This window comes from Opisthorchis viverrini (assembly GCF_000715545.1).
Source record: "Opisthorchis viverrini unplaced genomic scaffold opera_v5_98, whole genome shotgun sequence".
Lineage (NCBI taxonomy): Eukaryota > Metazoa > Platyhelminthes > Trematoda > Opisthorchiida > Opisthorchiidae > Opisthorchis > Opisthorchis viverrini.
The window spans coordinates 518,063-531,794 of record NW_008751755.1 but is presented as its reverse complement, the minus strand read 5'-3'; the positions used below and the strand labels follow the sequence as shown (position 1 = coordinate 531,794).

Genomic DNA, 13,732 nt, shown 5'->3' with positions numbered 1-13,732 from the left:
TGGTAGTGCAAATTTCGATGTAGTCCTGCTCCAACGATGCGATTACACTTACCTTTGAATCTTTTTCGTTCAATATTTTCATCCACCAGCAGAATTTTCAAATAAGTCCTTCCGTTTCTCTGAGCAACTTGCTGGCCTACTGTGGAAAAACAAATCATGGGAGACAAAAGTACATTTTATGGGGTTGGTCGTGTATTTCGAAACTCCGTTGCTTTGGAAAAATATATCCCAGTCAGACTACTAGATTTACTGGGTCTAAAGGGATTTCCCAACTCATTGGTTTTCAATCAGTATCCTTATCACAACAGTTTCTCTCGAAACCATTACATTCCTTTGGAAGCTCTGTGGAAGTTCAGAAAGTTATGCTGACAGCATGTCCGTCCAGCCATTCGGACCATACTCCCCACCAGCGAACACTCCGTTATCACTTCAGAAGCAAACGTTTGTGCGTTGTTCCACCCTTCTCACTTTATCCTAGATGTGACTTTGTTAAGGTCAAATTAAGCTTGCCTCAAAAGCTCCAGTTTCCGTGAGCGGAAGGAATTCCAGGATTAGCGAAATACACTCATTTGCAAACTAATTTGGTTTTGCGGAAGAGTCACCTGGAACTTTATGTCCTACTTGACATAGAGTTGACGAAAACTCGGAGACTGCGTCTACCTGATGAGCCTCAAGAAGGACGAAACCAGTCGTGGGCTGTCGACAAATTTTCGGCAACCTTATGAGTAGTGCATTACGAATATACATGTATCGCGATATACCGAATATCGTAGCGACCGAAATATGAGGCGACCTGGTGCAGCACATTCGGTTGCCTAAAAATATCACGAAGGAGGGATTCATCTGGGTTCCAAGTGAGTCGCAAGGCCAAATTAGTTTGTAAGTGAGTGGAGTTCGCTGATTTCGTGCAATTTGGTTTCAAGTAGAGCATAAAGTTGACGGAGACTCGGGGACTATGCCTACCTGATGAGCCCCAAGAAGGGCGAAACCAGTCGTGGACTGTCGACGAATTTTCCGCAACCTTATGAGAATTCAAGAGTATTCACTGCATTAAATCGCTTCACTTCCCATTTGGTTAGATGCTGCGAATGGTACTTTCCCTCTCAGCTGACTGGATCCCCCAATACAACTCATTTTGAGGCCTACCAAAATAGATAGACCATTCCGCCGGTCACAAAGGTTGTTGATCGGTTCGGTTTTCTTACAATTCCATCCAAGTGGCTCTAAGTCTTGTTTGAACTATGCGTTTCCACCTTAGTTTGTAAGTGAGTGTAGTTCGCTGATTTCGTGCAATTTGGTTTCAAGTAGAGCATAAAGTTGACGGAAACTCGGGGACTACGCCTACCTGATGAGCCCCAAGAAGGGCGAAACCAGTCGTGGACTGTCGACGAATTTTCCGCAACCTTATGAGAATTCAAGAGTATTCACTGCATTAAATCGCTTCACTTCCCATTTGGTTAGATGCTGCGAATGGTACTTTCCCTCTCAGCTGACTGGATCCCCCAATACAACTCATTTTGAGGCCTACCAAAATAGATAGACCATTCCGCCGGTCACAAAGGTTGTTGATCGGTTCGGTTTTCTTACAATTCCATCCAAGTGGCTCTAAGTCTTGTTTGAACTATGCGTTTCCACCCGGGTGTTTTGACGCAGATCTGCCTTATAAGCATGGCTTATACACCAAAGCTTCACCCCACCTAACACCTACCCAACTGCGCACTGACGATGTCTCCTCGTACGGTGAAGAGAAGTTTGCAAGCCAACTGCCAAGCTCGGCGAACAAGCCAACAGCCACCTGATCAACAACCAACGACCTAAGTGGTCTCGGGTCGTCGTTAGTTACGTTCTGGCTCATTTACAGTCCAGGATCAACAGGCGTGGCTGCCTCTTAACTGCTTTACTCAGACCGTTGTGAGCAGAAGCACTCACCTGCTGCTCGAAGCCCAAATTACATGCGATTTTAAAGGCCTCATCATCAAGATATCTGAAAATGGACGGTGTGCAGTCATCCCTTGAGACACGGAAGAAGGACCATGGAGATAGGGCAAACCAAAAATCGACCAAATACGAAAAATTCCCTAACAGGACAGTGAGGTTACCGTAAATATCAAACTCGGCGAACAGATTGACAGCCACTTGATAAACAACCAATAAAGCATAAACATGTGCAAGCCCAGTCGTTCACCAAGCAGGGATATCTCTTCGAAGCGAATTTTGTGGATGCGTGACCTACTGCCCAGTGCTAATCGATGCAAGAGAGATGCAAGCAGAGAAGATTGCTTTTCCATGACCTTTGTGCAGTCACATATATGTCCTTTCTCTGAAGAATTGCTGGCCCAAACTCGTTAAAGAAAACCCTACTCTCATCAGCATAAGACTAATTTTCATGTCCTCTGTTAACATCGAACTGATTTCTTCCTCTTCACTAGGTTAGATATGCAGCCAAAGTAGTTGCAGCTTTGTTGACGGAATATACTACTTACAAGGTTGCTGTGAGGTCTCCGACACTCCACTGTGGACTTTGTCTTTCCCCGTGTTCATCAGATAGACGCAGTCCCAGACTCTCCGTCAGTCTGAGGGGGATTGGTTCATCACCATGGTTACCCACGCACTACGAGCCCGTTCTATCCCGACCAACTGCACTTTTTGAAAGGGCATGATTTCGTCCTTTCTAGCCAGCATACTATGGACTTGCGGTAGCTGGTTTTGCGATCTCCCTTGTTGTGAAAACACTTGGTCAAATAAGTTTCCATTCAAATAAAAGACGAACATTTTTCCGGGTCTTATAGTGTTCATGACGAGTGACAAAGCTGAGCTCTTTCCTCAGTACAGCCTGAGACTAGCCTGATCTTTTTGTGTACTATGAAAACTCGGGTTGTAACTTTGGCCCCGACCATCGGGTATATTTGTCTCCAGCCGAAACAAGTCTGCACGGGTGAACCCCGCGCGGCCCTACAGCAAGCACGAACACAAGTAGGTATCCTACTTGAACCAGTTGATGATCACATCCTGATGTGCCTACCTCAGAACCTAGCATTCGATAAAGCGAGTTGCTTTGAAATTAGAGTAGTGTTTACTAGGCAGTCTGTCTCAACATTTTGCTGTCAATGTATAGCATTTTACCAGAGCGTTAACAACCTGAAATCATCTACCTGAGAGTTATGGATGGCCGAATTTGTTAGACTTATCGACGCAGTGTACAGATACGTTGGAGTGTTCTGACTCATGGTACTATGAGCGATGTTCATTGCTGGCGGGCATTTTGCGATGTTGATCATCCCTTAGTGGGGGGTTGTTAAACGCACTTCGTCAGCTACAGATTACCTGTTGCCACCTGATTCGTGACACGGCGTAATTTGCGGGATTATGGGTTCAACAGCAAGTTTAGTCGTCAATCCTCAGGGCTTTAGACTCAAAGCCGTTTCATCGACACTTATCATCACAGAAGCTTGATTTGTATCAGAACCCCAGATTCTTACTCGAAGAAAGAAACTGGAAATCAAGTATAGCCCTAAGGGAAATTGGAAGCCTCTTGACCCGGTGACATAAGGCAGCTGAGACATTCGGGGGGAACTAGCCTCACGCTATTCAACGCAGTTGATTAGTCGTTTGGCTTCATAAAATGATTTGTTGTTTCTGTCCAATAAAGTCCAATAGTGCACGATGATTTCAAGAACCCCTCTCCATACTGGGATAATTTGTGTTGTTTCCGGCCAATTAACTCAGCCAATGGTATATTAGAAAGAATGTGGTCGGATTTCCAAAGGCACAATTGCGGTCATTATCCGTTTGTGTCAATAAAACTGTTGTTTTTGTCATCTAGTCAGTTCACAGACCAGTAGACGCAATTTGCAGTCCACACGTTCGCACGTGACACGCAACACGAAAGTTCACCAGGATTCCCATTACAACCCCCCCACTAAGCCTGCGGCCAAGTGACTGCCGCGTCATTGCGATGACTCACGCGTACACTGAACTTTTTATCAAAGCAGGCTTAGTCATCAACATACAGGACGGTGTTATTGATTAGTAAGTGGAATTCAAGCGCAGTCTGGCGTAAGGTAATCAGCTGGCCATGGGACAACAACCGGTATGTTGGGCGGAAGGAGATGAGACACACATATTTGCACAACAATTTGTTTTTCTTAAAAAAGTAACTGAGCTGAACTTCAGCTGAATTTCTCGCTCAACAGAATGGGGTGCACAAAGACCGCCTCGTGTTTCATTTGGGGCAATATTGGAGGTATCGCTGTCTAGACGCAACACACTACTTATGAGGATAAAGGGTAGGCTTTTATTTGTGCACAAAACAGCAGGTTTTAGGCAAAACAATAACAAAACCCGAAGATAAAGCACTCAAGGTTGCCTTGGGCATGTTTTGACACAAAAAGCATGAAAAGATCAATAATGTTTCCATTCAGTTAGTATTTTTAGAGGCGATCTCCAATAAAACACGCCAACCAACTGACGGATACTCTGTAAACCACCCCTGATTAAATTGATCGTGCTGGTTGGAGTGACGGTGCTATGTAGGCCGAGATTCAAACGAATAATCAATGCTCATTTCAAGAAGGACCGCCATGAAAAAGAGAAGTGGACCTCGCCAGAGGGTTGACCATTCGTTGAAAGGTCAATTTTTATGCCATGACTGACTTGGGGCTCCGTTGTGTTTTTTGAGAGGACATTTCTGTCCAGATACTGTTCAGCCCTAAACCCTTACTCCGCAAACTTTTCCGTCTTCAACACAAACCAACTGTACGAAATGGCCAATACATGCCTTTCAGATCACTTGACCTGTACTAAACGTCTGAAGGAATGGATGCCCACTTCCAAGAAAAGAGGAATGCGAAATTTTTGGTGGGTAGTGAATGGCCCCTTTCGTTTGGTCAAACCAAGAGTCTCCACATCACAGACCACCCACAGGACCTGCAACCTGTTGACGCAACTTGGCTAAATTTTGGGCTACTCTGGAATGTTCGGCCAGCCCACGTTTAAAAAGGCCCGCCAGTCCTGGGCTGAACCCTCGGACCCAATAGAATCAGGGATAAAAATGGCGAATCCGATCTCTAACCCAATTGGTGGGTGAGGAAACTGCAGTAGAGTTTTTTTATTCACATCGTGATGAATTTTCAGAAAAATAGCGAATCAGTGTAAAGTGGGTAGCCAAAGTAAAAATCTGGTTTAGTCACATGTTTGCGGTAGTTTCAGTGTGAAGGCAGAACAGAAGTAGACAGCTGGTTTGTCTTCTACTCCACGGGAAATACAAATTTTAGTCCAAACACTCGAACAGTCAAACATCCCACTTTGTTTGACTGGAACGTTTGTGGCGAATGTAGCCCCATCGGGGGTGAGACAGATACACATGACACAGAACTCGTTAAATCAATGTTACATTATCTGGTACACAACATCCTTTTGTCAATGAGGCGTTCCACTAGAGGATAGCTCCTCCTATGGTGACGCTAACCTGGTTGTCAAGTACCTTACTTCAGGGGAGGTCACTCCTGAGAGTGTCTCGATGGAGTGTGTGGTGACAGTGTGACAATTATTACTGAGATGTTCGACGGCGTTGTGAATTTCAAAACCTCAGGGGAGATTCCGTCCAACTTGGCAGCTTATCCCCTCGCTGAATTGTACCATAACAGCTACATGCGACGACCCAACAAGAGGAAATCAACTGTGATCGGGAAACGATTTGAAACCCAATAAAATCAATAAACCCTGCTGGTAACTTGAAGACAAGTCTCAAAAAGTTGCAAGTAGTGATAAAGTTCGGGTCAGTTGTCAGAATTGTCACCGAAGAGTAAAAATGTCGTCACAAAGTTCCAAAGAAATAAAGCAAAACTCACGTAAATCAATTTGGTTTTCACGAGAGACTCAACGGAATCTCTTGTTTATGATGTTCTACAACTGAATGTGCTGCACACAGGCCGCCGCATGATTCAGTTGGCACGATATTCGAGCTATCGCAGTATATTTTCATAAACGAAACTACTCACAAGGTTGCTGAAAACTCACTGATTTGCAAATGAGTGTATTTCTCGAAAACAGTCCTATTTGGGTTCAAGTAGAACATAAGGTTGACGGAAACTCGGGGACTGCGCCTACTTGATGAGCCCGAAGTGGAAGGGCGAAACCGGTCGTGGGCTGTCGAGCAGTTTTTAGCAACCTTGTGAGTAGTTTTCTCTGCCACCAACCTCTGTACCAGTATCTCAGGTGTAGCACCTAATCTTAAGGAAACGGCCTTAAAGGAGGAGAGAATTACAGTAGATTTAATGCAGGTGCGAAGTAACTATTTTGTAACATCTAGTGTATAATAATAGTAACAGTAATAATAAGAGTAAAGAAGTGTGTTCTGGTTGTAGCGTTGTTTCAACGTACACTGACAATCACCTTGTGATCAACCTGATTCCACTGCAGCTAACTAAATCACTTATGGTGTGGTGATTTTCACTTGTGTTAGCATTTCTTTGTTCGTAATCAAAGAGGACCTCGAAGAAGAGTCGCTGAGACACAGGAAACGATCCAAACACATGATCGGATTCACCATAAGTTTTTCCGATCACGTCACACTGCGAGATAATGGAGCAGTCTAGTGACAGTGTTCTTGCTTGTTTTATTAGAAGCGATTACTAGAGATTCGGGTGCACTGGTCTCCGTGAATGAAACTAGGTGGGATTGGACGTGATATACTAGTAATAAGACTGCTGAAAACTCTTCGAAAACCAACGACCAGTTTTGCCCTCCTTGGTCTCATCGGACAGGTGTAGTTCCCGAGTTTCCGTCAACTTTATGTTCTAGTGGAACCCAAATTAGCCAAGTGCACTCGTTTTCATTCCAATTAAGTTTTGACGGGAAACTCACCTGGAACCGAACTGAATCCTTGGTTTATGATTTTCTCAAGCGATATCTCGAATATCATACCAAATGAAGCATGAGGTGGCCTGATGCCGCAGATTCAGTTGCGCTGAAAAGCAACGCCAATACAATTCACCAAATGATAGCCCAATGATATGGAGTCGCTTGGTTAGCTGTGCTAGTGAACGCAAGCGCCGTGTAAAGCTTCGGACGAAGTGCAAAGTCAAGCGATACAACTGGCTCAGCTGCACTAAACTGTGCCGCAGCGAATAGGGTGGAAGCGTAGGGGGAAGGACGATGGTGAGTGGCTGGTGTTTGTGAGAAACTTTACTATTGGCCTGGATCCAGGAAAAAACTTGACGGAGGGGCGTCCACACCGGCATGCGGTTTTTGATTAGTGCGTGTTGTCTTGGGCGCAACTGTAACATTAGACCTCCACTACACCGGAACACTCACATTGTCCTTGCTAGCCAACTCCAACCAGCATGCAGGTAGTGTGAGGAGATTTGGGGAGTCTGGTGAAGATTTCTTCTCCTCAGCGAAGTCAATCTATGTTGAACAGCCGAGAAGCACTGTACAGTTGTTTCATCCTTATCGGGAATCATCGGCCGTAAGCATCTCACGATACTCTAGAAAGTCTCAAACCCACGACTTCCAGGTTAGTAGCTTAAATACTCAACAGTTTGGCCACGAGCGGCTGACCAGTGGTGGGATTAACTCAGCCATACAGTGTTTCTCGGCTTATCCGCATAGATTAGCTCCACATATGGGACGAAATCTCCGCCATTTGGTGTACAGAAATTGTACTTCTCTCGCATTCCCCACGTGTTCACCATCTTTCATTATCTCAACTCAAAGCCGCCGTACTGGTGAGCAAGCTTTTTTGCAGTTTCAATGATCAGGCAAATGATCTCCAGTGATACCGCATATGGATAGACAGGAGGGGACCAAACCGATCCCTCCAGTACTCCACATAATTTCGGGTTTTGATATGACCGGATATTTTATACATTTCCGCCTCCCAAACTTAATTCCTGGGGTATATATCAATTGCGCTGGCTTGTCCCAGCATCACCGCGCTCAATGAATCCGCACACCCAAATCAGATATGTGGCTAGTTATGAAGTTGATGATCAAATGAAACCACCTTTTAAAGTCTGAACTGAATGCTCTTCAAACAATGAAATATCAACGCCAAAGTCAGTTCATTTGATACGACAAAACTGACGAGAAAACACTTCACAACTAGATTACTCAGTGATGCACTTTAAAAGTCACTTGCAAACAAACTCCCTCTGGATAATGTTGACAATTCTTCTGAACTCTTGCGCAGTAAGGTCGGTTTGTTTATTCCACATTAGCTTGTCTGTCGTGGACAACTCTCCTCGGTCACTGTAGCAAATGAGCCGTTTGTTTATAGCAGTCTGCACAATCACTGTTTATCGCTCCACATTCCGTTTCACTTTGAACCAAAATGTGCTATTGTCGTCAGCGCTCGAGTTACGTTGAAGGTCAGCGACTGTTTATAGAACTCAAGCCATACTGGGTCATATACAGTTTATTCAAACAGTTGTTGTCGCTGTTGGAGTGGTCACTGTGTCACGGCGGAAGACCACGTACAAAACGACCAAACAGATATCAATGCTAGTGAGGTTATACACGTGCTACTGACCAGATGACCGAATGAATGTCGGTTGAATCTTTCAGGTGTGATGAAAACTTCAGCCGGGTGTGTTGCAAAAAAGGCAGCTTTATTTTCCAGTTGGCACGACGGACTATTTCGCTCAATGCAAAATACTACTTACAAAGGTTGATTAAAACCCCTCGATTCTGATCAGCGCGGCTGAAATAGACTTTGTGTATGACACCCAAGTGGCGCAATGATTGATCTCTTGAAAATAATTTGGAGACCGCTAGGAATCCTACCCAAGTGGATAGGGTACTTCCGTTTGTCAACATCAAGGGGAGTTTCTGAAACTTATTGGGGGGAATTGTACCTGAGAATTTGCTGTAATGCAAAATTGCATCAAGAGACTTTGAAAGGCAGCATAGTGAGTGCACTTTCATGATGTTTTTTCCTTCAGCGAGATGGTCCAGTGGTTAAAGCGCGGAAGGTTTTTGCTTCGAACCCGACCTCTGCGTCTCAACTTCCCCTGCCTAGGCTTGGGCAACCTGGCAAGAGCCCAGCCCTCGTGCTTCCTTTGGGTGGCATGGCAGCTAGTCACTGAAAGGGTGCTTGCTACAGCTGAAAGCTTTCATTCATTCATCCTTCAGTTTGATTAGGCAAACTGCGTTTTATCACCTCACCATTCACAGCAACCTTCATTTGTACACAGGATGTCAGGAAAACCACCAAGCTATTTACACTAAAGTTGTAAGGCTCGAACAAAGAAAATAAGATAATAAGAAAGCTGGTTGTTAAAAAGCGGTGGTTATTCTCCCTTAAAAAGTTCTGTAATTTTGACAGGACAGTGTGGTCTCAGTTATGATGTAGCGTGTTATAAACTTTTTTGTGAAACTCAGATCAGTTTTTCTTTTCCTCAACATTATACCTCTTAAGCTCGGTTTGTTTGTACTTACTGTACAGCGGTAAACACAAAAATTAACTGTCTGAAAACTCATTTGAGGAAACTATACTAGTCTGGTCAGATGACGCAACGACCAGAACCCGTTCCAAACGAAAAACAAGGAAATTACATTTTTTCATGAAGGAAAATACTCACAAGGTTGCTGAAAACTCTCCGACAGCCCACGACCGGTTTCACTCTTCTTGGGGCTCATCAGATAGGCGCAGTCCCCGAGTTTCCGTCAACCTTATGTCCTACTTGAACCCAAATTGGACTGTTTTCGGCAATCAATATCGTGAAAACGCCCCAGGAAGGGCGGAACCGGTGGTTGGCTGTCAAAGAGTTCTATTCCTTTATGAAAATTCCCTTATGAAAATATACTGCGCTATCTCGAATATCGTGCCAACTGAATCATGCGGCGGCCTGTGTGCAGCACATTTAGTTGTAGAATATCATACACGAGAGATTCAGTTGAGTTTCTCGTGAAAACCAAATTGATTTGCAAAGGAGCGTATTTTTCGAAAAGGAAATTACATGTCTATTAAAGTGGCCTTGTCAGCTTCTGTAAAGTAGGCAGTCTCTGTGTAGTCTCCGGTTTTTTTTGCATGCCATTCAACTTATGAAGACAAACGATGACACAAATTCCAGTCCCGGAGTTTTATACCCAGAGTCATCCTATCCCAAGAGAAATCGATTCACAAGTTACAGTAACCAGCATAATTCACCCACAGACATTTTAGTTACCGACCAATGACATCCTTTCGAAGACCTCCCATCCCCAAACATATGCCGAGCGACGCTTGGGACTTGAGTTTGCTTCTTGTTTACATATCACTAAAGATGCTGTGAAACCCTTATCTACCAGGCGGCTTCCATCGAAAACTCAGGATTCGCTACTTAGTCGTACAACGAAAAAAGTGTACTTTCTATTTACAAGATGTATAGAAGGGTAGCGGTCAGTCGATTCAAATCTGTTCATCCAACCGGACTAAAATCGTTGTCCGATGTCCGTCTCAGTACCACGGTTCCAGCAGAGTACTTATCATCCTTTCGACTTTGTCCTCCAGCTTCAAACATTGTCACTGACCATATGAGGGTATACGGATTTCTTACAAAGTGTGCTCCATTTTTCGGGTGTGTAATCGAACGACTTTGGAGCGATACTAATTAGGGGGAAATTATTAGAGCCTCCGGCATCCTATTGACAGGCGTTTCGTCAATCTGGGGCAAAAAGCGGGTTCCTGAAACCTGGATTCAGTCTAGGTCAGTCAAAACGTCTACCTTTTCCGGAGTTGGCGGATCTTTTCCAGATAAGCCCTAATGCAAAAAGTGCATGTGCGAAAAGTTAAGCCCCGCCACTTTTCGCCAAATCCAGCTTAATGTACTCAAACAACCTCTACCTGTTTTTGATGAAAACAATTCCTTATCCACATCTAGCCTCATTTTGGTGATCCATCACCAACGTTTATGAAACAATGGCCACCATATTACACTTCCAACTGTTTCTGATGGGTGGAGGTGTAATGCCCGACAGTGTCGGCAATACATCGGTCTTCGAAAGGGAACTTGGCTGCAGCGGTCTAGGATGGAGTTTAGGATAGGGCAGTAATCTATTCACTTATTGCTGGTTCAAAAATTTGGCAATAGCCAAATTCTGCTCAGAGGAATTATTTATTAGCCACACAACCGCTGTTGACTGGAAGGACTTTCTTCGCAAAGTTTGGGCCTAGCGGCTTTTGCAGACTCCAACAGTTATCGGTGGCCCAGGTCTACACGTCTAGATCGATGAAACACTAATATCTCGCCGTAAAAGCCAAGCAGGGCGAGTCCTTCCCCAGTTGTGGATTTTCGGAGAGATCTGCCGAGAAACTAAAGAGGTGTTCATGTTTGCAGTGCCAGATCGAATTGCAACCACTCTGATGGACACAATCCAGGCCTGCATCGCTCCCGGCGAAATCATCATCTCCGATATGTGGGCATCATACCGAAGAATTGAAACGCTGATTGACATGAATTATGCTCATGAAACGGTTAATCATATCGAATACTTTGTAGGTCCAACGACTGGAGCTCACACACAGACCATCGAATCTCTTCGGCACATCTACAAGATGCAGAATTAACGCCAATGCGGCACACACCAATCTTTAGTGGACAGCTACTTTTATGAGTTCGTTTGGAGGCAAAGGTACCGAAAAACGGCCCTCTTCCAGCATCCTGAGTACGGTTTAACCTGTCTCTGTAAGAAAGGTCAGATTCGTGAAGATTATTCAAGAATACCCTAAACTTACTGAGACCCTCAAACTCTACTAAACGTCCATCAGACAGCCTTGGATCGAGGCCAAACAGTTTCCTTAAGAAACAGCTTGAGGCCATTGTACTTTCGCACTCGTTTGTTTGATATAACGAGTCTTCCGGCGCTAAGGCTGTCAGATGTAACAGTCTCTAGCCGAACATCACGTGACAGGAAACCAAACTACTTTAGATAGAACATCGAGTACCATGTAGACTAACAAACCTCCCTGTCTTCCCACATACAAGTGGATTTTCATTCTTTGCAGGTGAACCCCACCAAAATATCGAGTTTTTAAGACCATTTCAGATAGTTATTCACTTCCATTTGACTCAGTATACCCATCGCATTTCAGGTGTGGGCCGGAAGCCTGTTTACTTACTACATGGGACGGACTTTGTGTGATAAATTGAGTTGACTTAGTTGTGCGTTTCCGTTCGAACTGTTTTCTTCTCCAAATCATGTGTTTGAAAAAATTCATCATGTTGTGCTCACCCAAATGTCTGTCTTCGGAAGCGTTTACACGATTTCTGTGTTGACAAAATCTCATAAAACTTATCCATGTGGGGCGAAATGGCCCAAGTGGTTAGAGCGCGAATTTACTGACCGGAAGGTTTGAATCCGACCTCTGCCACTCGACTTCTCCTGTCTAGGCCTGGGCGACCTGGCAGTATCCCAGCCCTCGTGCTTCCTCCGGGTGGCATGGCAGCTAGGCACCGGAAGGGTGTTACAGCTGAACGATTTTTATTATCATTATATGCTCCATTGAAGGGCTTTTATTCGGAAGCAGATCAGTGTCCATGAGCATTTGTGTCCAAGAATATTTCTGGCAATGAAACTTCTACGCCAAATATGGCCACCCGTGACGCTTTGGGCGAGGGTATTTTCACTTATTTCGGACCATCAAGGGGTCAACAACGCCCTTACTTATGATAAAAATATGAAGCCCCGATCATAAGCGAATAAAATGAAGATAAAACCAAATGTTCGCGTAATAATAAAATTGGAAAGGAAGCCTCTCTCCCTGTCCAGAATAGGTTCACATCAAGAAATCGAAATTTCGCAGTACAACCAAGCAGAAGGATCGAGCAGTTGAATCAGGGGTTAGAAGCAGTAACTGCAACAAGCCCTCAGGTAGAAAGATCAAAGAGAGCACACATCTGTTGAGCCTTTCCGTCTGGTTGGTGCATCCTCTGAAGTCTGAAACCAAACGAACCTGTTTCGGTACAAAAGGGTCAGTGTTTGAATGTAGTTTGGACGAGAAGAATGGCAAACACCAAGATTTTCTGTAAGCATTACTTGATCTGGGTTGCACCACTACTCAGAGCAGGTTAGTTGAAACTGTTTTTAAAATTTCCCTGTACATTCCTCACTGTTCACCTTTTACCACGCCCAACCGTCCATGTGCCTTGGGATATTCATTCTTCAAACAAATCAGAGTGAATCTGCTGTTGTCATCCACCTGTACTTAGGCTACACTAAAGGTTAACCAAATAGACAGTAATATCTTCCATTCTAGAGGGTCCACGCCTGGGCAGTGAGCAGTCATATCACGGCACACCAACTCAAGCGTTACAGTAAAATTCGAGCAGTCAGACAGGTTTTCTGAATGTTTTATGTGGAATTCGGGTAGTATTTTTGCAATGAAGGCCGAAGAGATGTATCAGGCTACAGTAAGGACTGTGTTGTGCAGTGAGCATATCACGGCACACCAACTCAAGCGTTACAGTAAAATTCGAGCAGTCAGACAGGTTTTCTGAATGTTTTATGTGGAATTCGTTCGGTATTTTTGCAATGAAGGCCGAAGAGATGTATCAGGCTACAGTAAGGACTGTGTTGTTGTATGGGTGCGAGACATGGCCTCTGCGGGTAGAGGATGTGAGGCGTCTTCAGGTTTCCGACCACCGATGCCTCAGAAGCGTGACTGGTTATGGATGGCGTCAGCGTGTTAGTAACGAGGTGATTAGAAAACGGGTATTTGGTTGTGCTGCAGGCACCTCAATCCGGTAAAACA

The 13,732-nt window shown here is 44.5% G+C and overlaps 1 protein-coding gene across 1 annotated transcript in view; it reads right to left on the bottom strand.

The window, feature by feature from the left end:
• The window catches only part of T265_05310 (hypothetical protein), a gene marked incomplete at both ends in the record, with an annotated part of 10,648 nt that extends 1,009 nt beyond the window's left edge, over positions 1 to 9,639 (bottom strand). The window contains 7 exon segments of the mRNA XM_009170293.1: positions 603 to 815; positions 829 to 1,021; positions 1,709 to 1,814; positions 6,000 to 6,244; positions 7,315 to 7,407; positions 8,988 to 9,082; positions 9,582 to 9,639. Of these exon segments, the coding sequence (XP_009168557.1) occupies positions 603 to 815; positions 829 to 1,021; positions 1,709 to 1,814; positions 6,000 to 6,244; positions 7,315 to 7,407; positions 8,988 to 9,082; positions 9,582 to 9,639 (1,003 nt within the window).
• Between the last annotated feature and the right edge of the window lie 4,093 nt (positions 9,640 to 13,732).